The 24,233-nt window shown below is 37.4% G+C and overlaps 1 protein-coding gene across 2 annotated transcripts in view; it reads left to right on the top strand.

The window, feature by feature from the left end:
- Positions 1 to 9,051: 9,051 nt before the first annotated feature.
- The window catches only part of TES (testin LIM domain protein), a 48,277-nt gene continuing 33,095 nt past the window's right edge, over positions 9,052 to 24,233 (top strand). Inside the window, 1 exon segment of one of the 2 annotated variants that reach the window (NM_001127634.1) lies at positions 9,052 to 9,259. In NM_001127634.1, coding sequence (NP_001121106.1) covers positions 9,233 to 9,259 — 27 coding nt within the window. In that variant the 5' untranslated portion in view covers positions 9,052 to 9,232. 2 annotated transcript variants of the gene reach the window in all.

Genomic DNA, 24,233 nt, shown 5'->3' on the forward strand with positions numbered 1-24,233 from the left:
GCCCCTCCTGTCCCCATTAGTAACCATTTTCCTTATTTTTTAAATGCCAATTACTTCCTGCATTTTTAAAGAATTTCATTATTCAAACTCGTATCCCTAGACACTATGGTTTAATTTTATCCTCGCCTATTTTTAAATAATTGATATGTCTTTTTAAGTCTCCTAATCTATAGGTACTCCTTTCATCCCTTTCTTTTACTTACAATTTTATATTGAAGAACCAAGATCATTTGATCTGTAGAGTTTCCTGCAGTCTGGATTTTGCTGATTTGGTGTTCTTGGAGTAGTTCAATATATTCTTCTGTCCATGGCATTTCCTGCCAATTGGCAGCTGGATACAAAGATTGGACCAGATTCAGGTGTTATCCCTTTGGTAGCCCTATGGGAGGTGTTTGACACGTAATGTCAGATTGTGTCTCGTTTTATGATGGCAGCAGTCAGCGATACTGATTTTACTCATTGTTTTGAAATGGTGATATTCTAATTCTATCATTTTTAATGTATTAGTTGGAATACTTCTATAAAGAGACACATTCTAATATTTGGTTATCCAGTGGTACAGTTCATATTGAAAAGATACAATAAATCCTTGATTCTTTCTCTTTACTTACTAATTCTTTAGATTGTTAAATGCTTCCCTATTATTCTCCAAAGATGGCTCATTTTAAAAATATTATTATGAATTTATAGATATTTGATGGGTTTTAGTTTACTGTAATTGTTATTATTATTGAAGCTCAAGTTGACCAATTTTTGGCCAGCAAGAGACTCTTCGAGCTGGCTTCTAACTTCTTTTGACATGAACCCAGTAGTTTTTCATACCCTCCTTGCTCTCTTCTATGACAACATGTTTCAGGCTTAACTTACATATTTTCTGCTTTAGACCTGGAATCAGTAATTTTTCCATGAAGTTCTAGGTTCCTTTTAGTGATAAATTTTATTTCAAGATCACAATGTGGGTTCTAGAGATATTCTTTGCTACTAAGTTAGTCATTGTAGCCCTTCTCTGTGGAAAGAGCTAGTAAATAGAGAGAAAGTCAAATTCAAAACTATTATAGTTTTAGGAATTTAGATTAGCTTCTTTCTTCTACACCTCAAATCCTGGTTGTCAAGATGACAGGGGATGATAAAATTAGACTATCCCCTGATTACTCATTTGTCTTACTTCCTATTATATGCATAGCAGCAGATTACTAATGCTAATATTACCACCAATATGAATATTGAAAGTCTGTTAAAATTTTTATATGCTTTCCTCTCATTTTATTTTAATTATATCTACATTGTCAGATCATATGGTTAATATACATTGCACTCCTTCTTGTTCCTCATTTAGTTTTTGTTCTATAGGAGTTGTCTATATAGTTAACACTCACCTCCTTATTCCAATATCTCTCCAGTAACTTTGGTTGTCTGAAGCTCATTCTCTATAGATTCCTCATAAAGGGCTGATTGGACCAATATTTCTTGAGTTCTCGTATGTTGATAAAAGTTTGTCTGTGTCCTTTACACTTGAAAGTCACTTCACATAAAATCCTTGGCTCACAGTATCTTTCCTAAATATCTTGTTTGTCCATTTTTTTCTGACCTAAAGGGATTACTATGTCAGATGATAATATAATTTTCTTTCTAAGTTACATACACTTTAAAAAATCTAAATACCCAAAGGATTTTTCCCCCCATTCTTCAAAGTCCAGTAATTTTACTAGATTATGCTTTGGTATTGATTTTTCTGAGTCGATAGTGTCAGGTATGTAGAGCAATCTTTCAATATCTAGTTTTAAATCTTTTTTTAATTCAAGAAATACTTCTTTAATATAGCTCTTAGTATTTGTTTTTTTTCCTTTGGTTTGGTTTTCTTCTTCAGGGATTCCTATCATCCTTGTGTTTCATCTTTTTAGTCTATTTTCAATACTTGTTACTTTCTCTAGACTGCATCTTTTGTAAATATTCTTCTTCTCTTTTGCCTTGTATTGGTCTTAGCCATTATCAGTTTTTTGCTCTTTTATTCTTTTACTTTAGTCTTCATTTTGTTAATATTGTTTTCTTCATTTCTAATTTTTTCCTAAGTTCTCTCACCTCACTTCTTAGTTTTTCTAATTCTGATTTGTGTGATCCTTTACATATATTATCTTGTTAATGCCTTTTAGCTTGTTCTAAAATAATAGCCTATAGTTTTGTTTTGTGGACACATTTTTCTGATGCTATTTCACTATCTGTAGTGATGTTATGCTGCTCCTTTTTTCTCTTTTTTTGTTATGACAACTTTGTATGGAATTTGATCTTGATAATTTGCTGTTGCTCATTTTCATGTGGTATTAGTTTTCCTGAACTTTTATAATAATGCAAGGTTCAGAAAATCTTGCCCAACTTAGCTCCATCTTTCTTTGTTTTTATTTAATTTATTTATTTAATTTATTTATTTGAGACGGAGTTTTGCTCTTGTTGCTCGGGCTGGAGTATAATGGTGTGATTTTGGCTCACTGCAATCTCTGCCTCCTGGGTTCAAACGATTCTCCTGTCTCAGCCTTTTGAGTAGCTGGGATTACAGGCATGCACCACCATGCCTGGCTAATTTTGTATTTTGAGTAGAGACAGGGTTTCACCACATTGGTCAGGCTGGTCTTGAACTCCTGACCTCAGGTTATCCTCCCGCCTCGGCCTCCCAAAGTGTTTGGATTACAGGCGTGAGCCACCGCGCCTGGCCTCCTTGTTTTTATAAAGTGCTAAAAATAAAAATAAATAAAAAATACAGCAGTACTTTTGAGATTTCCTGATACTGCTCCCCTCTCTGGCTGTTGAACATTTGAAGCATGGCCAGTGTGACTGAGAAGCCAAATTTTAAATTTTAATTAATTTTAACTAATTAAAACAAATAAAATTAATTAAAATTGAAATAACCACGTGCAGTTAGTGGCTACTAAATTGGATGGCGCCCTTCTAGACTTCTTTCCATTGCCTCTACTGCCCCATCCTGCTCAATTTTGATTTCTCTCTAAGCAATTTCTGATTGTGGAAACTTGTCCTAGAAGAGAGTCCTGGAGGGTCAGCTTTGACATAGCACAAGGGCTAGATGGCTTCATTCCCTCCCTTCGATCCTTTTTACTTTTCCAGCTGCTATTATAAAATTGGCCTGAAACGCTTTACAATAAATAACTGGAGGAGAGCATTCTAGTTCTTCCATCCATCAGACACCATTCCATTATTTTCTTCCCTCCTCAAAACATAATCTTTTATGCATATATGTCTTGTGACTTTCGGTGGTTTGCCCTCACCTCTTGTGTTCTGGGGTTTATGAAGGTACCTTATTACCGAGTTTTATTGTAAAGTTTATCCCTGGGCATTTGGTTTTGCTAATTAGTGGATCTGGTTTTTGTTTGTTTGTTTATTTCTTAATGTAGATTTTCGTAGAGATTGAAAATTACACAGACACTCCTCTGTCCCCCTAAAATGCTTGAAATAATGTATTTTTAAATAAGGTTTTTCCATTTAAAATAGTCATACTAATCATGGAATATTTTTAAAAGGAGGAAAGAAATCCCCATGGACCCACCAATCAAAAGCAAACTGCAGGTGACATTTTAGTGTATTTCCCTCATGTTCTTTTTCTATAGCTGTGAGCATACTGTATATACAATTCCATATTATATTCTGTTATTATAACATTATAATTGTTTTCCATTACAAACATTCCTAAGTATCATTTTTGTATAGCTGTGAGCATACTGTATATACAATTCCATATTATATTCTGTTCTTATAACATTATAATTGTTTTCCATTACAAACATTCCTAAGTATCATTGATCAGTAACTATGCTAAATCTGTCATGTGGCTCATCCATTATTTACTTAGTCAATCCCCAATTTTTGGTCAATTAAAAAAGTTATGGGATATTAGTTTGCTCTAAGCTACATTGGCACCTATTTTCTTTAAAAAATATCCCTAGAGAACAACCTGTAATCTTATACAACCTGCTAATGAGGAATAATAGCTGTGTCAGGCTCACAAAGGAGTTCCTATGACAGGTGTTAATAAATGATTAACATCTCTAAAGAGGCCTCCTGGGACCACATTAATAATTGATGAGACAGGTGTATCATTTTCATCTTGAAATGTTTACCTCATCTAGTATAGAAAAGTTTTCAATAATTATTTTCCCTGGCATATGTAGTGTTTACTCTGTATGTGTATTTATGTGTGTACATGTATATATGTTTATGTATGTGTACTTGTGTATGTAGCATCATCTGTATCTTCAGCCCTGATGTTTCTTTTGTCCACCAGACTCATATCCTATTGGCCTTGCCAAATCAATACACACAAAACAAAACCCATTATCTTTCTCAATCAAATTTTCTTCTCCTCTTTTGTTTCCTACCTTAAGGTGTGTGTTATATCCACAAAATTGGTCACCCAAAATAGATTCCTAAGAGATAGAAAATAGAATCCTAATGGATTCCTTATCCTCTCTCTTTTCAAGAATCAGTCAAGTCCAATATTTTCTACCTGTTTAATATCATTGATAAATCCTTCTAACTCTCCACAGTCATTGCTACTGCTTTACTTTGGCCCTCATCATATTTCTTGTGGGCTACAGCTAGAATCTCCTGATTAATCTTCCATTCTTTAGACTTGTCCCATTCATTATCTACCCCCATTCCTAGCAATAAAATAAACATCTACAACTTTTTGCCCAAGTGGGGTTTCTGTAATTTAAATAGTTTTTGAAATGTTCAGAAACATTGAGTACACCAGAACACACAGAGGGGAACAATAGACAATGGTACCTACTTGAGGGTAGAGGGTGGGAGGAGGGTGAGGTTCAAAAAGGTACCAATTGAGTACTATGCTCACTACCTGGCTGATGAAATCATTTGTAAACCAAACCCCAGCAACATGCAATTTAATCATGTAACAAACCTGCAGATGTACTCCCAAACCTATAATAAAAGTCAAGGGAAAAAGTTCTCCAATATCGACAGAAAGAAAAATCTTCTGCTTGTACTTACTAAGCCTCTTCCTTTGCTAATTTCCTTATAACATCTGAAACAGAGATAGATATCTTTGGAGGCATTTGGAAAACTCTTATTACTCCCTCTCTGTGAGATTTGTCCTACCTATAAGTTTGGGCTTTAGTCTATGTGTTGTCCTTTGTGTCTCTTAACTGGCACCAGCTTCAGCTAATTGAATCAGAAGTTTAAGCTTATCCAAGCTGGGCTATTTAAAGTCTTTTTGTTAGAGGGGTTGAAATCCCAAACTGGGTATTTTGCTTGAACTAAGGTGATGTCAATTAACGAGCTGAGACTGCCTTTATTGGTTGCCCATGTGTGCAGGAAAACAGAGTCTTCAAAGAGAAAGAACTAAAGCTGGTGGAGGCCAAGCAGCAAGATGAGAGACCACGTAACCCCAGTGAAGGAGTAGATTCCTTGTTCCAGATGTTGGCAAGTGCCTGGTCTAGTCGCAGATGCATCTGGCCCTTGAGTTTTGCAACATGCCTCTGTATCCTTAAAATAAAATGCCATCTTTTTAAAAGTAAACTAGCTCGAGGGTTACTATTACTTGTGATATGGTTTGTATATTTGTCCCCACCCAAATCTCATGTTGAATTGTAATCCCTAATGCTGGAGGTAGGGCCCAATGGGAGGTGTTTGGATCATGAGTGGCTTGGGCCATCCCTTTGGTAATAAATGAGCATTCTCTCTGAGTTCACAGGGGAGCTGGTCATTTAAAATTGTGTGGCACACCTCATCCTCCCCCCACACACATTCTGTCTCTCTTGCTCCTGCTTTTACCATGTGAAGTGCTTTCTCCCACTTTGCCTTCTGCCATGATTGTAAGCTTCCTGAGGCCTCTCCAGAAGCCAATGCAGAAGGTATGCTTCCTGTACAGCCTGTAGAACTGTGAGCTAATTAAACCTCTTTTCTTTATAAATTACCCAGTCTCAGGTATTTCTTTATAGTAGTGCAAGAACGGCCTAATATAACTTGCAATCAAGAGTTTTAACTAAGACACTTATTCATCTTCCAAGACTAAGCCAAGGCTACTCTTTTCTAAAGATTTTACAAATCCCAATACCACCTTCTCCCTGGCTCTCACGTGTGCTTCCCTCTACCTATAACATTTCATTACTCTTACACACCTGCTACTCCCATACTAATCTGTAAACTGCTTAAGAACAAAGGGAATGTCTTATGTATTTTTACATCTCTCCAGTGATGAAGGGTACATAAATGTTTAACACATTTCCCTCATCGGATATTGTAATTTGATAGCATAGAAACTGAATTTAACCTGAATAAATATTTTGTTTGGCCTATACAGAGAACTTCGGTCTCTCTCTCTCTCTCTCCTCTGTCTCTGTCTCTGTCTGTCTCTCTCTCTGTGTGTGCCTGCACACGTGTAAAATCTAGTATTTTCATTTACTTCTCTAAAGATAAAGATCTTAAGACCATTCCTTAGTATTATCCAGTATAGTATATTGATTTCCTCTCTACTTGATTGAAACAGCAGAGTTGGGCATTTATTTGGCTGATGTGTCCATAAGTTTTGTGGAAAAGTCAAGTCCAACATTGACTAAAGCACTTTGGTAGAAACAAAGGGAGATAAAATTATAAAGTAATATCTTTCCCCACAACTGCACCAAAAATGCACTTTCCAAAGTCACCAACGATCTCCTTTTTGTTAAATCCGAAGGGCATTTGACCCTTTTCTACAATTTGACATTGTTAACTAATTTCTTCTTCAATTTCCTTTCTTGCTTTTAGGGATTTGACTCCTAATTTTTTTCTTACCCTTAATCTAGCCCTTATCTCTTTTATGTGGTTCTCTTGCTCAGACTTGCTCACTTGGTGTCTTTGATATTCTTCTCTTTTATTTTACTGTCTCCGAGGCTCATCTCACTTCTTGGCCTTTAATTATTTATTTATGTAGGATGTGAACTCCTAAATCAGCATTCAAGATGTATATTTGGATACTCATTTCAATGTCTCAGTCTCAAACTCAATATATTAAAAGTTGTATCCTTTATGTCCACCACCAGCCCCAAAGAATGCACAACTGAACAAAACCCTGACCATCATCCTATATTTTCTCTCTTTCTGAGCTATCCATAGAGGTAATCAAGATAGAAATGTGTGCCATCTTCTATTCATTCCACTGTCATCAACTACATGTACTCATCAAACCATGCCAGTTCTACCTCCTTAATAACTGTAGCTTAACACCTGAATAACTGAACAAAAACTTACAATTTAATTCTCTTAACACTTATCTACCTCAATTTTATTTTTATAATTTATACATAATCTATAATTATTTTTATATAATTGGCACAGTGATAATTCCAGATAAAACTCACTGAATTTCTATTTCCATCCTTGCCAATGATACACACACACACTGTAATGCTGAGAGGGTTGGGAAGGAAGAATGAGAGAAAGGCAGAAGTTGACAGTTAAAAAAAAAAAGTTTCCAGATGGTTTTCTTAGTGTCATCTCTGCAACCTCATCAAATAAGGGTCCAAAATTTATGTTACAACATTTGTTTGATGCCTTATTTAAATTGCTTTACTGGACATTTTCCATCTGTTAAGCTCTCTGAAAGAAACAAAATTGCCTTGTCATAGCTAGACCTCATGATCCTGTACACTTACAACGGGCAGACTTTGCAGGGGCCCACACCTTTCAAGGTGGTTTGGGAAAATGATACAGAAAAGTTTTACATCAGCTGAAAAGAAAAATGCATAACTCATTTTGGTAATTTCAGTTTTAATTCTTAATAGGATAAAGGAAACATGCACATTATAAATCAATGCCCTGTGTTAACAAATAATCAAGTAAGCAGAGTTGCAAGTATTGGCTAAAATGAATTTTGGATATTTTTAGCTACCAAATTTCTCGAGGCAAGGCAGACATACATCTGGACCTGAATATCTGCATTATTAGGGAATTTTTGTTTGTTTGTTTTATATTGTTTTGTTATTTTTAAAAGTAGGTGCCAAATTAGGTCACCTGCTGTCTGGGCAATGTTATTTTTTGCCATAACCACAAATTGAAGAAAATTGACCACTCTTTTTCCTTAGTCAACATGCTGTGCTTCCAGCCCCAAACATCTTTGAGCAGTTGTTTAGATTCATGAGCAATGCCTCTGTCCCCAACAGGCTAAGACATTAGGCAGGTCCCTGCACCTCTGGAGTCCTCAGTTCCCTGCAAAGTGAGGAAGCTAGACTAAGTAATCGTTAGGCTCCCTTCCAGACCGACCAATCTGATGGTATTAGATGCAATTGCTCCTGAATTAGGGCATGAAATGAATTCAGCTTTGGTGCACCAATGTGATGACTGTTTCATCAAAGCCTGAGCACGCGATAGGCCTAGCACCATCTCACACAGAGACAAAGGGCAACCCTCTGCTTCCAAAGGAATGACACAACCTGTTTCTGAAGTGATTCACATCATCTTTACTTTTGAACAACCCAATGCTCAGAAAACAATCTAAGAATCTTTGCTGACTTTAGGGATGTAAGATACGGTTTCTTGACAGTATTTGGGATTGTGGAAAAAAGTAATTGAGGAAAGGGCATCTCCACAACGCAATATTGAATTTAGTGCCCAAGGTCCATCACAGGAATCCCTAACGATCCCTACAATCTCTCTCTCTCTCTCTCTCTTTTTTTTTTTCTCTCTTTGCCCTGAAAATAAACTGAGAAGTTAGTATTGGGATAACTATTCCCCTTGACCCAAATAAAAAGTCCTGGGCAAACACAGGTACAAATTGCCAAATGGAAAAAGTTCTTCTCCATCTTCAGCTAGAGGGAGGCTGGATCCCAGCTCTTTAGAAGCCGGCCCGTGGACGCCCAGAGAATCCCTTCGGAGACCAGGTCAGGGTCACTGAGCTTGCCCAGCACGGCGCCGCCCCGGACGCGGCCCCGCCCCTCACCTTGCCAGCGCCGCGCTCCGGCCGCGAAGGTGCGGGCGGCGCTCGGTGATTGGCGGCGGCCCGGAGCTGCACGGCTGCCATTGGCTGCCCGGCCCTCTTTGTTCCCGGGTCCGGGCCGCAGGCCGGCTGCGGCGGACTGGGCGGCGGAAGTTCGACGGCGCCGGGCGAGTGGCTGTTGAGCGGCGGCGCGGGAGTTCCGCAGGTTCCCCGTGTCCGCAGCGGAGCCGGAGGCCAGCTGAGCCCGGCCGTGGGATCCCGGATAGGAGGAGGAGGGGACCCACAGGACGCGTAAACATGGACCTGGAAAACAAAGTGAAGAAGGTAGGGGGGCGCTCGTGGCGGGCGGCGGCTGCTTCACCTGCGCGGGTCGCGCGGCGCGCGGCGGCCGGAGGTGCCGAGGTGGGTGGGGCTCGCGGGCTCCCCGGTGTGAGCCCGGCTCTGGGTCTGCGGTGCCCCGGGCCCAGGGACCCGGCCCCCTGGGTAGAGGAGGTGCTCGGCGGCCCCGCCAGCTCCCCAAACTCGGGAGCGACAGAATTGGAAGCGCGAGCGAGGGCGGGCGCGGGACTCTTCTCTCCAGTCTCACGGAGTCCCAGTGGTTGGAGGTGTTGGAAACTTAAGATGTTTCAGCTCTGCCTGTGCCTCCTCAAAAGGAAAGGACGAGCTTAGGGCGAGTGCGGGCGAGACCGTGACACTTCCTGGCTCAGGAAGTTCAACTTCATTAAGCCTTTGTGGTTTGGGGCTCTGCTGTGCTTTGACAGCTCTGATCTCCTCCCTTCGAGCTTGGCTGCCTGGGGCGCTCTAAAATGAGTGTTGATATAATGCACTGCCTTCGCACCCGTGCTGGTGATAACTTCTAATGTGATTTTTTTTTTCGGTCATTCATTACTTGTCTACCGACCGAGGCGGTGCCTCCCTCTTAGGGAATTATCTGTCAAAGAGCGCATTCTCCCTGTTTGGCAGGTAGTCCCAAAGGGCGGTTGTCACCAGCGTCTCAGCGCAGGGAGACATTTTCAGCCTGGCTGCTGCCTCGCAGGCACTGGAACCGACGGCCCTACCTGAGCCACTCCCGGGTTATGCGGAGCCTGGTGTCGCCTGGGAGAAAAGGGTGGGGACCAGACTATGACTCAGAAGGAATGCTGATGTCACATTCGAGTGAATTGCCCTGTGCGAAAGTTCTCCTCGTTCCAGGGGATTTGCTCATGTTTTACTTTGTGGTAAATTTAAGCTAGCTGTCCCTTATCAAATAGAGAAGTTTTGCAGAGAGAGAAAACAGTTTTTGTTTTTCTCGTACTCATGGTTTCTAATATTCTTATTTTATCTTCTAAACACAAAGTTTTTGACTTGAGCATTAATTCTATTTTATGCCCAGAACTGGATTTTTGAAAGTGGATACAAAATATTGTGTTAGGACTGCCGAGTTTTCGGTTAGGAAGCTATTGACCAATAAAAACTGGAAATGAGAAAACAGTTTTTTTTCATTCCTTGCGACTAAAATTCTCAAGCACTCAAAAAGGTATCCAAGAACAGAAAAACATAAATTGTTAATGGTAGCGTGATTGCATTCTATTCTCTTCCCATTTGGTTTCTTTCTTTTTTTCTTTTAAATAACTGTAATATTTTTGGTTAATCTTGCTTGTCATGGGGGAAAAGCGGGGAAAGCATTTTGCCCGCTTAGCTTTCTGTTGATGAATACTACTCTCATTTAGTTTTCAAGTAGGTAAGAGCTACTTAATTTAGTACTTGTCTAAAACTTGGGGGGTCTTGTCCTTGCTTTTAAGTATTTATTTGAAGACAGCTTTGCAAAAGTAAACATATTTTGGGCTGGCAAGGATGAACAGGTGAAGCACAGGATTTTTAGGGTAATGACACTATTCTGTATGATACTATAAAATGGCGGATACATGTAATTATTCATTAATCAAAATCCATAGAATGTAGAACACCAAGAGTAAACCCTAATGTAAACTATGTATGTTGGGGATAATGATGTGTCATTGTGTTTCATCACTTGTAACAAATGTACTGCACTGATACGGGTTGTTGGTAGTCCGGGAGGCTGCTGGAGACAGGAAGGCATGGGGGAGGTACATGGGAACTTCGAATTTTCTGCTCTATTTTGCTGTGAAGCTAAAAAATGCTTTAAAAAATAAAGTCTGTTTAATAGGGGGAGAAAAATCAAAGACATTTTTGAAACTTTTTGAGACAAGGAGTAATTCTGAGGGAAGAAGTTCAAACTTAAAAATTGTATGTGCTTGCAAAGGAAAAATCCAGACGTTGTTTATAAACAATTTCCTTAGAGTTTGAAAATGTGGATTATGATAAATAATGCCCTTGACATATGGTGTAATTTTCCTCGTTTATCCCCCACTTTACTTTTAAAAGTTATATTTTCAGCCAAGAATCTTAACTTTCTCTAATCCTCCTCTTCTCCGCCTCTACCACCCCAGAAAGAATTCCATAAATTAAAGGTTTTAGAGAGAATCCCATGATATAACAAATCCCTGTTTCACTACATTGTCTTCACTGATGATTCTTAGAATCCTCAAATGGTAAATTGGAAGCTATTAAAAAACCGCAGAGATGTGCCGTATGACTCCAATTTGTGAGTCCCTTAATAGACTTGATATTCTAACAAAAAGTTTCCCAGTACAAAATTTGGAAATCTCAGGAATGTATTTCACAATCTTAGCCATACTCTTAAAAAGAAATTTATGTTCCTTTTAGCAATTGTTTTCTAACACATCCAAAGAAGGAAATATTACAAGACTATCTGATTTACCAGCAGAGTCCTCACCCTATTTTGGTACCTAGTTTTCAAGTCTCCTTTCTTTTTGACTCAGTTATTCAAGAAAATTTATAGTTTGAATGTACCTTGAGAAAAGGAAGATTAAAAGTTGGAACAAAGATACAACCATTTAAATACAACTAATATGACTTCTGTTTTAAGATGTATGACATTTTTTCCTTCTAAAACTTTTACATTGTTGATTTCATGAGGAATTTCTTCCAGACAGATGAAAAGCATCATTGTTCCACATTAACATTTCATGTTTAAAGATTTAAAGAGGACTGTCTTTATTAAACAGTGATTGAGATAGATGATACTATTCTAAAATTCTTGGTTTGTGAAAGGAAAGCTCGTCCACATCAGTTGTACAAATTGGGATTAATTACCAGTTAAATCCCACCATCACAAAGACAAGGGGTTTTTATAATTAGATTTTGCTATATTTTGTTTTGTTTGAAGTAAGCGAGCTGTTGCTAGGATGTGGGAGCTAGTTTGGTTATACAAAGTTTTTGTTTTAATAATACTTTAGAACAGAATTGATTCTATGTCCTTGCCCTGTCTTCTGAGTTACACATCTAGACCTCTTTTTTATTTTTTAAGTTTCATCTTAATTGGCTTTGTGTCAGTATGGTCCATGTCTGCTTGGGAAAAACAGTGGACTTTGAGAAGCAGAAACAGTCTCATTTTGCGGTGAATGGTAAATCATGGCCAACAGCCAGCTGTTTTCCTCTTTCCTTTCTGTGTTACTCTCCCATGAGAATTATTTTTTTTCAATTAAGAACATACCAACAGAGAAAGAGAACTACAATAATTTCCCTTTTACTGCCTGGAATTGCTGCAGGGCTTTTTCATTTTACCATGTTCATTTTTTCTCTCCTCTAACCCCTTTATTTTGATTAATCCTAATATTTTGCATACTTTTCTTAAGACTCTTATTTCTTTAATTTTACTTTTTAAAAATATGATGCATTTTAAAGATTACATGTTACTAAAAATCCCCTTTCTCTGTATCCAAACTTGTTTTCAAAACCTTTGTCATTAGCCAAAAAAGCATAGTGAAACCAAATGAATACTATTGGAAAAAGGACTAAACTACAAAGATTATTTCCATTGGAAATTAGAATGAGTTATTTGCCTTAGGTAGCCCCTGGTTGAAGTGGAAAAGGCAATATATGGTGACCTGGATGCTCACATCTACAATTGCATTCCAGGCTTGAAGCCATTCTTGCTGCAAGAACCATTGGCAAGACTAAGGGTAAAGGTAGGGCAAGGCACATCCATGGCTTTGCTTTAGAGGTGTTCTGCCTCTCAGAACAAGTGCAGAAGAAAATGAGTGGTCCTCGGCCAGGCTTTTATAAAACTATTCTAACCCATGGTGTGATTCATTACATTGGCAGAATATGAAAAGTCCCTTTCTCTTAATTGTCCTGAATATTGGTTGGAGAAAAAAACTATAGTAGGTTTTCTATTGATTCTGTTCCTTTATGCTGTCCTATGAAGTAGAAATAGGAATTTATATTGCTACTGGCTATTACCTATGTCCCATCAACTCACCCCATGACTTTGCTTGTGCATGCCCATACTCCATCTACAGTTCTAAATTTTTTCCATCCTTCAAGGACCAACCCTTCACACTGCACACTCCTCTAGGAAATCTTTCTCCATGCTGCCACCTAGATGAAAAATATTTTCTCCTTTTCTCCTGAATTCCCAAAACATGTTATTGGTAACACTTAGGACACTAATCACTCTCCACCTCTGGATTATACTTATCTGTTGTATGTTTCACCTTCTTACCTTGCTTACAAACTTCTTGAGAGATGCATCCATATCCTGTTACACTTACGTGGTTATTTTGTTTGCTGTTCAAAGCAACCTTAGGAAGTAGGCCTTAGCCCCATTTTCAGGATGAAGAAACTAAAAGTTTAGATAGCGTAATCCGAAACCTTACTATAGAGAACTTTACTATGAACTTGAACCATAATCTGAAGAATCCATGCTGCTTCCATCATGCCAACTAGGCCGAGTCTTATATTCTTCATCTTGCTCACTAAATATATGTGGAATGATAACTGTTATAAAAAGAGAAATAAAATAAGGTACATTTCAACACTTTCACTCATTTTTTAAAGGAATTATATTTGAGGAAGTGGTTTATATTCCAATAAAATCACCATCCTGCTAGTTTTCTACATTTTGTTTCTACTTTGTCCATGTTGTATGTATTCCCTTTAGTGTAAGTTGCCATTGACATTCTTTGGGCAGAGGCAAAGTATACGAAAAGTAAAAGTATTGTGAAAAGGAATTTCTGGGAAACTTCTACAGTCAAAGAAATAGCATAAACTCCAATAATATTCTGTACCTTATCTTCTAAGATTCTCCCAACTTCCTGACTTTTGGTGTGAGCCAATGGTAATGCTGTCTCCTAACTATGTAAAATGGCCCTAGGTAACAGTGACCCTGTATTTGGCTCTTTGTTTTGTTAAGTTTAACCAATGGCATCTGGAACTATAAAGGGATGCTCATGGTCTTTTCTCGTGTTGAGCTCTGCAGTTGAGAGAACGCCTTACACATAGCATGAGTAGGCGAAACCTCTTTTCCCTAGTAGCAAAGTGTTCAGAGTGCCTCTGGAGTGGCAGACCAGACAGCTAAGAATGGAGCAGCTAAAAAGAAACAAAAAACAAATAAAAAACCTCTTAATATTGGGAGAACTATTTTTTTGTTTTAATTTCCCATTCTTCATGCAAAAACATTTCTTATGAAGCTGAGAAGCTGTGGGAAACACCAAAATGATCAGATATTTCATGAGGCTCTCATGGAGCTCCAGAGTGACATCCAGCATTGTTAGCATGCGATCAACATCATAGAACATCAGTGTGCAACACGAGTTACCAAGAGGGGCTTTCTTAGTGGAAAGAGAGTGATAAATTGGTAACATGGAAGCTACTTCCTGTGTTCTTTTTCTGAGAACTAGAAGAAGGAATACAAGTTGGCCCCATGCTAATGTGTATATACCTTTTTTACATACCAATCACTAGTGTGTTTAGAAATTAGGAAAGGTCAGTAAGTCTCCAGTATATATAAACATCTATAGTGTATGGGAAGGTCTTCCATAGTGTATCCATTTTCTCACTTCCATTTATCAGTATATTTAAAATTGCCCTAAGCTGAGAGTTGGTAGATCCGAGTCCACTATTTTTTGTGATATTAACCACTTTGGCTATCAATTTCTATTTATATAAAAATCAGTAGGGGAACCAGATGATTTCTGAGGTTTCTCCAAGTCCTGTGACTCTTTGATCGTGGGAAATAATATCAGTAGTCTACCACGTGTAATGTTCCACAGTGCTTTAAAATCACACAAACGAAGAACGTATAAATATATGTATAAATATATACATAAAGGAGATGGCATAGTTTAAATGTTAGTGAATTCCATGAAGAACCTATAGATTGAACCAAATAATTTTTTTCCACAAATCTTAGCTATTTTCAACTTGTTTGTACTTAATTTTCATAATATTTGTGGAGGTATTTGAAGATATTAGGTTAAGTTTAATTAATTTAAATCTGTAGTATAAGGCTCTGAAGGCTGTAATAGTGTGGGTCCCATAAGTCTAGGAGTGATGTATTACTTACCTTGGTATTTAATTATGGGAAAACGAAAAATAATGGAAGATTTATTTTCTTTAAAAGTTATCTCTCTCAAAATAAGGCTGTTAAAATAATTTTAAAAGATTTAAAAAAAACTATATGAGTGCTTTTTTACGTACCATGCACTGTTCTAGACTCTGGGGTTATAGTAGTGAACAAGAATGACACTGAACTTAAGCTTGTATCATAGAATTATGCTATTGCAAGTGTTGATAGAGCAATGTAAACATTGAAAGTAAGCACAACTGGGATTATACCCGTCAGTGAACTCTTGATAGGTTAGCAGTACACTATGTTTCTAACACAGACAGTGAGCAATTTTGATGGTGATCCCTGGGCTTGATTCTTGGTTTTGCAAACTTTGTAATTAGGGATTCTTATTTCATTTGTCTTAAGTAATAGCAAATGTAAAAGATGGGAAAATGAGAAAGCAGCTTTTATGTATTAGAATGTGAAAAAGATTATGAATGCATAAAGCTATACAAATAGACTTACACCTATAATATACACAAACTATAAGTCTTCTCCCTGACTACAAATGCCTTACAAAAGAGTCATTCTTGGATTTCCTGTTTGCAGTCATAGCTAATTTTTGTTTGGTAACTACTGCCATGGTAACCAAAATTATGATTTTAAAAGAATTGTTTATTAAATCATTAATATACAGGAAATTATTTTACTTTTTACAAGGTGGTGGTATCCAGAGAAATTATATTATTAATTATGAAATCAACTTTTTCTAGGAGAGGAAGATAAGGAAACAAAAGACTAATCAAAAACATTGCAAAACTGCAGATTTTCAGGATTTTAAAGAAAAATAATTTGGTAATTGATAACTTCACTACTGTTCTTTGAGTAAATATCCATGTTTAAAATTTGCCTCAAGCACTATTAGAGGATTAAATTTAGAGGTTATGCTTTTCAACTGCCCAACTACAATCTTTGACTCTCCTACAAAAGAGCTGCCATTTAGCGTGGTTTTGTCAATTTTCTGTTCTAAGTGCCCTGTCTACCTAACATTCTAGTTAGATAATGGGGAATTAGAGCGATAAGGATATGCATGACTATAATTTTCTAAGTATCACTGTATTTATTTTGGTCAAATTCAAAGAAGTAAAAAAGCATAGTTTAGAATTGCCAATTTCTCTGTTCCTTAGTCTGTTAGAATGGTGGGGAGTCGGCTCAGATTTGAGCATGGCTTAAAGTGGGAGAGCGTTATTAGAAGCCAGCCTAGTGGGGATTGCTGAGATCTCATCTGCTGAATGACAGCAAAGTTACTACTCTGTAAATATACTTAATCTGAAATGCTGAATTATTCTCAAACCATGAGTGATTCACCTTGTGTTTATCATTGTGACATTCTGGCCACTGTGAAAAGCTGTAAACAGGAGTTTCAGGGTGTTCATTGCATAGCTTATCTGAGCAGCGAGCCCAGCAGAAAAGATGGGCTTTCAGCCCAGCAGAAATGCCTTGATAAGGAGTCCATTAATGCATCTCTAGCCACAATGAACTTTTCCCTTGCTTTGTTTGATGATAAAGTGATATCATGTTTCATTGAAAAATGACCATGTAGATGTTAGGTGGATTTTTGTTTTTATATGAGCACAACGTGACAGTCTTAACAGAATGAGTCACAAAGTAAGGATCAAGGATCTGATTTTTCCTTTATGAGATACTGGCCTACAATAAAAATAACTGGGGGTTAAAAAAAATTACCCTTTGTTTTTCGTAGAGAATATTAAAAGTGCAGTTTAGATTTAAAAATACAGACTCTAAACTCCATATCTATCAGTATCACCTCTTGAGCAAAATACCGATGTCACCTTTGATAGATTTTTTTTTTTAAAAAGGAAGGAAGATGAGTGAGCAAGACAGATGTGTAAGTTAACTACAGTGCTGGATAGAATGACATAAGTGCTATAATACAATTTCTTATCTGGGATGAGGAACCTTTTTATAAACAAAAATTAATCATTGGTTGATATTTTTAAAAACACAATAAAAATTTATTACTTAAAAGACAAATACAGGGCCAATTAAAAAAATTATTAAATGCAAGAGACACAAAATTACTTTAAGTATATAGTAGTTCCTAATTGCCTACTGTCAGTTTCTCTGCCTATCTCATCACAGACTAGTGACTTACAGTTTGCGAACTGCCACTTTGAGTAGCACAGCAATAATAGAAATACAAACAACTGTTATGAAGTCTTAGAAGCAGAAGTAACTAACTTTAATTGTGTGGGTTGGGATTATTTTATCAAGGAAACACCTCCTATAGAATAAAGAAGCTTTCATTAGGCAAAGAAAGCATTCCATAAAGAGGAAATAGCATGAACCAAAGGTACCTGGCTGTGAAAAGTCAGTAAAACCACCCTTGACATTTTCAGTTTTGTCTCTTCTAAAATAAAGCTAAAGTAGATGAGCTGCAGTAATTTGTAATTTTTCCACAGTACAGGTTTGAATTAAAGAGGTATGTCACTGAGCTAGTATAAGACCCTAGCCCACAGCTGAAGAGTTTCTGATCTCCCTTAACTGTGATGATTATTTAATACATTGTGTCATCTATTGAGAGAGAGGAGGAAATTTCACAGTAGAGTCTAGCTCATGTAGGCTGGTCTGGACTCTGAGCTGTGGACTGGGACCACAATGTTGCCAGGTTTTCATCCTTCTTAGATCAGTGAAGTCAACAGTAAAGGTCATGCCCAACTGCAGGAGCACCTTTTAAGCCTCTTCTTATGCCAAAGCAGTCACGTGTCCAGTTCTGAAGTCAAGGAGAGAAGTCCAGTCTAGCAACTATGAGGCTACGGCAGGGATATGATGTTGAATACTATTACGTGGGAATGAAGGATTGGGACCATTACTTCAGTCTACCACGTGTGCTATAGAGGGACAGTTGAATGTAGGGGCTTGAGGATACTTTTCTGAAGATCTTTCATGTATCAAGAGTATTCTGAGATGATATTCTGTATGGTATCAGACTACACGTTTCAAAGCAGGGTAGTTTTTGGTCATTCTGAAAAACTGTAGAGGAAAGTTAACTTTGCAGTATCCCTTACTTGATATTTAGGTTTTCCATTTTTTAATCTGGTCACTCTTCTGTTAGCTTTGAAACATAGGCCTCTCCAAATTCATTCCAGCCGGGTCATGTGACTTCCGTGTTAAACGAAGAAATGTAAAACTCGTTTCTTTGGGAAATGGCAAGTTGCCTAAGGTTTTGAAGGGGAATTACAAAATATTACCTTTTATATACTGCAACAAATGGAAAATATATTCTGTGAACATTCCAATAATATGTGTTAGACTCTATCTTTGGTAACGGAATAGAAGGTTATCCCAAGATAATTGGCAGAATTTAAAGGTAAAAAGAGGCAAGACAGATTTCAGTGGCCTAACTCCACAGCTCTTTTAAGATGTCCCAGGTAAACCAGTAGTGATGTTATTCATTGTTACTTTCTCATGGACCAGATAAAATTAAGCCAGAGGGTAGGATCATCCTGTGGACCACTGTTGCCCACTTTTCTCTAACAGTTAGGGAATTTAAAGGAAGCAGCGCAGACTTTGACTTTTCCAGACATAGATTTGGATCCCACCTTTGATATTTACTCAGTAATTTGGCAACAGTTGCTCCTTGGTTTCAGAGATCTAATCTGCAAAACATGGATAGTACTTCTTTATTGGATTATTGTGAAATTAAATAAAGTAGTACATGTAAATGTTTAGAACAGTGCCTGACATATAGCAAGTACCTGGTCAGTGTTATTAATGTTCTCTGATCAGTTTTGTTTAGTTAGTTAGACCTTAGTACCAATAAGTAAACATTTTGAGAACCAGAATTGCATTAAAGTTGGGTATCAGCTTTAGAACCCTGGGTTCAGTTTTTGGCCCTGGCGTTTATTAGCTGTGTGAATTTGGGAAAGCTACTTAGCCCTGTAAACCTTAGTATCCTCATCTGAAAATGGGTTTCAACTGTCTACCTCACAGGGTTGTAAGGATAATCGAGATGAATATCTTAAAGCACAAAGTATGGTGCCTACACATAGACAATAAACAAATGTGTGGTAATCCTCTTCAAGAAATCCAATCTAGAGGGAAGAAAATCCTGCATAGATCTTCATGCTATTTAACAGACACCTGAATATATTGTCAAGAATTTTATGATGGCATGCTCTCAGTAAATTATTGCCACTTGGTGCTTTGTTGGACACAAATATCCATTTAAAGTTCGATAACTGGGGGATATATTAAATTACTGGATTTAATATATCCTTTTGCTAATTTAAAAATTTAATATATTTAATGTATCCTTTTGCTAATTTAAAAATTATTCTGATTTATATTTTTATAATGAAATTAAAATTTATAAATATTTCTGGAACTTGAGTACCTACCATGTGCCAATCGCTATGCAAAGGATTCAAAGCTGGGTATATTAGGTTCCCTGAGAAAGCACTTGATTGAACACTGCAACGTATTGTGGTCCCGTATAGGGAATTGGTATGTTTCCCTGATTGGAATCTTCCTCAGAGTTTCTGAGGTAAATTACAGAAATGGTTACTATTCTTTGCAGCACCTCCCATTAAAAAGTGGAGTCTGTTTTCCTTCCCTTTGAATCTGGACTGCTTTCTGACTTACTTGGATCAGTAGAATGTGGTAGAAGTGGTGTGTGAATCCTAAGCTTGGACCTCAAGAGACCTTGCTTGCTTCTATTGCTCTGTTGCTGGGATTTAAGTCTTCACAGCCTCCCACAGTGAAAGCTGTGGAAGGAGTCTTACAGAAGACTATCCCCACTCTGAATTACTCTCATATTCCTCTGTACATCTGAAAGAATCAAGAATCAATGTACTGAAACTGCTCTAATTTCATTGGTGGCTTAAGATTGAGCCCACTTTCTGCTCTAGACGAATCTGATTTTGATTTTTGTGTTTGTTGTTCCATTAAAGTGAAGGAAAATTAAATTAACACGCAACTGCAATTTTATCTTAGTTGTAAATAGGTGGTATATGCATATTTTGAAAATTGTCTGATTTCCTTGAATCACTAGACAAATTTTAAATGATGTCTGTGCACCTTCTTTAGTGGTATAGTCTAAATATAGAGCAAAAAGTATGGTAATCCAAACCACTTCTCTGATACATCAGAAGTTAAAACATGGGTCAAAAATTAGTTAAGGCTCTTTGATTTATGCAGCACAACATATCAATAAACAGAATTCTTTTTTTTCCAGAATAAGGGATGGTGTGAAAAGGGTATGCAATAAATAAATAAGCAAGCATGAGGACCTGGCAGTAGGGTTCTTACATCTCTCCCTTCCTTCCCTGGTTTCCAAGACCCCTCTCCTTGCTATAAGACTTTGTTTTTGTTCTAAATGCCTGTGAATGCTAATTTGGGGCAAAAGAGAAAAACGAGAAGACTGTCTTTTTGCACCCCCTTTTCTGTTTTCTTTGCTGTCTCTGTTGGGCATTACGCTCTAGGTTTCCTTGGATCCTCCTGCTCCTCTGGGCAGCCTCCTTCAGTGAAACCCTCAGCCAATGCCATGAGCCTTTTCTTTCATTCTCCAGTCTGTGAAAACACATCTGTACTGCCGTCTTTTTCTGCATGTGCTCCAGTTAGATAGTTAAAGAATTAGTGGCAATAAATCACTTAATTGTACAGTCAATCTACTCATCCCCTCACCCATGTATTATGATGGGTTACCCCTGAAGAAATAATACCATAGCCTTTAGGCATCGCAAGAATGATTGCAGTATTCAAGTTTGGGGATAAAGAGCCTTAATTAAGACCTCTCAAAGCAGCTCTCTGTGGGATCCACCCTTTAGAAGCAGCTGTGGAGATAGTGACACAAGACCAAATTAGGAATGGTTGCCATGATCCAGATTCTTTTATGGAACTCCTACAGATGCGTTTTGGAATCAGGTTTTTAAAGTCCCTTTTATAGCAAATAAGTAGGAGGTTTTGAGGGCTGTTTATGAGCGCATTCCATTGCAGTGTCCTTCAGCGGAGCCAGAGCTCAGCCAATCCTAATTAAGAAGCAATTTCAGCTGCAGTCATTGCTTATTATAATAATTGTGACATTTTTATAGCCCTACATTGTCTTTCTCAAAGTAACGGATTCAGGAGGAGTCCTTTTCTGAGTAGAGTCCACAGAAGAGGTATTCTATTGGTAAGCATTTCAAATGACTTCCTTCATACAGTAGTATAAAAATAATTTGATAGCAGTCCATTTGAAAAATGTTTATAAGGAACCAGCTTAAACTGATCAGATGGAATATATTTTCATCAGTCGCTTACCTAAAATAAGTACAAACCTTTTTTATTTTTTTGAAAGGGGGGCCTAAATTTCGCTCCTAATAATATTGTAAGGTTACATATTAAGTTTCAAATAGATAAGTAGTACTGTGAGGGAAGGAACTGCTAACTGTAAATACTACCTAATTTGAATCAAGTAATTTTGGCTCCTGATGTCACATGGAAGTACTGAAATGTATTTTCTTTTACTTAATTCCATCTCCAGGTGGATTTATATAATAGAATTTAAAAGTTTATGTAAATCTTTTCCTATTTTTATTCTGTGTTCTTTAAGGATGACTGTGGCATAATATAAACATTGCGAAAATTTTCTCCCAAATATATTTGGTATTTTAATAATCTGGTTTGCAGCTGTCTTCTGTAACACAAGTGTGTGTGTATGTGTGTGTACCCAAGTGTGTGTAACTATATATTGAGAAAGAAAATGAGACTTAGAGGCTAAAAATCATATTCTACCCTGTCTTCTGAAAGATCATTTCCTGGTTCTTACTGAGTGAACAACTAACAAATTGAAGGGAATAAGTATTAATGAGGAAGGAACAAAGTTCTGATTTAGATGCCCATTGGGTGAAGAGAATTTAAATATTTGAAATGGGCAAAATAAAGAGAAGTGGTAGATAAGTACCCCATATACCCCTGTTCCCCTTTATAATATGTCTGTCTCATCACAAATCACTTAGTCTTTGGATTTAAAATCAAAACAGAAAAGAGGATATAGTAGGCAGCATCTAAGATGGTTCCCAATTACTCCCACCTACTAGTAGTCACACCCTTACATATTGCCCTGCCATTGAATGCAGGCTAGCCTGATCAGTTGCCAAAAAATGAAATGTGGCAGAAGCAATGGCATCACTTCCGAGATTAGGGATTACAGCTTCTATCTTGTGGTTCTCTTGCTCTCTCTGGGATCACTTGCCCTGGGGAGAACCAGCTACCATGTCCTGAGGTACCCATGTGGACAGGCCCATGTGAGAAATCTTAGAAGTGGGTCTCTCCCTAGTCGATCCTTGCAGCCCAGCTGACCCCGATTGCAAACTTGTAAGAGACCGTAAACCTGCCCATCTACCTAAGCCACTTCCAAATTCCTCAAACCCTAAGTTTTGGGGTAGTTTGCAGCGAATACAGAGGTGTTCCATTATGAATCTAGAAATTCAGTGATTTGAAAAATTTGAAAAGAATGATATTTTGCTTCATTGCCCTGAGTACTGCATAATGTATGTAATCTTACATATAATATAGCAGATAATTTTTAGTACTAGTCATGTCTACATGTTTTGAGTAAACACCTTTCAATTTTGAAATATAATTTGTTCATTTGTATTTCTTGCTCATTCTTTTAATTTTTTTTTTCTCTTGCTGTAACATTGAAAGAGACCTATTTTGCGTCAGGACCCTGGAGATTTTTGTTGACTCACACCTCATTCTTCTGAGGGTCCCCTTGTGTGTGAATTTATCACCTCGGGGACTTCCATTGTTAGTGTAGCTGATGTGCAGACATTCAGCTTCCTCATAATAAGTCCCAGGTTTTGCCTAGGATGGAGGAATTCCTGCCTAGCAAACAATGAGCAGTCTTTAAGATCAAAATTGATTACTCTAGAGAAGTTACAGAAGAGGAATATTACCCTTTAAATTACTATTTACCTTTTTAGTTTCAGTTTGGAGGGAAAAAAAACAGTGACTTTGTAGTGAGTGCATAGAGTTTGAGTGAGAAATGCCAAGATGCAAATCTCACTTCTGCCACTTGCTAGTTGGGTAGTCTTAGGCAAGTTAATTTCTCCAAGTCTCAATTTCCTTTTTATGAAATAGGGATGATAATACTTTTCCAATAGGTTGTTGGGGATTAAATGTGATGGTTATATGTATTTTAGCTGGCAGGTAGTAACATTTTAACAAACGGTGGTTGAGGTGTTTTTACTAACACTTCCACCATCACAACCCTCAGTGCTCATTTTTTAAAGTATAGTTAAAAACACTTCAACATATCCTGCCAAAACTAAAATTTATTATTGTTTCCTAGAATGTAGCAGGATCTATTTCTGCTCTTCTTCAAATATGTTACTGTATGTATTGAGGTATAGATGTTTTGAGTAATCAGCTACAACTTGATTACATCTCAAACTCAAGTAGAGAAATTGTCTTGATGACAATACCTTTGTCATTAACTTAATACTGTTACTGCCTTAAGAAATGTAGGGATAGATTGAGTAGGAATCATCCACTTTAATTTGTTAAAGTCCCAGAAAACTTGACCTACTACCTCCAGAATATATTTTATTACAAAATATTTAGGCAGAAAGAACACTTGTTTCCTTTTCATTCCTAACATAATAGTCTATGTGATTATTTACTGCTGTCTGTGAACAAAAAAGATTTCTGACCATTTGGCTTACAGTGGATTTCGTGATAGAGATGCATACAGGGCTTCTGGCTTTATACATCTAAGCTGAAAAGGTGAGGGGATGTGGAAATGAATCCTAGAATCTGCAGTAAATAGTTTTATTCCTGTTTCCTTATGGATGAGCCATGTTGACAACTAAAGACCCT

Source organism: Pan troglodytes, chromosome 6, assembly GCF_028858775.2.
Source record: "Pan troglodytes isolate AG18354 chromosome 6, NHGRI_mPanTro3-v2.0_pri, whole genome shotgun sequence".
Taxonomy (NCBI): domain Eukaryota; kingdom Metazoa; phylum Chordata; class Mammalia; order Primates; family Hominidae; genus Pan; species Pan troglodytes.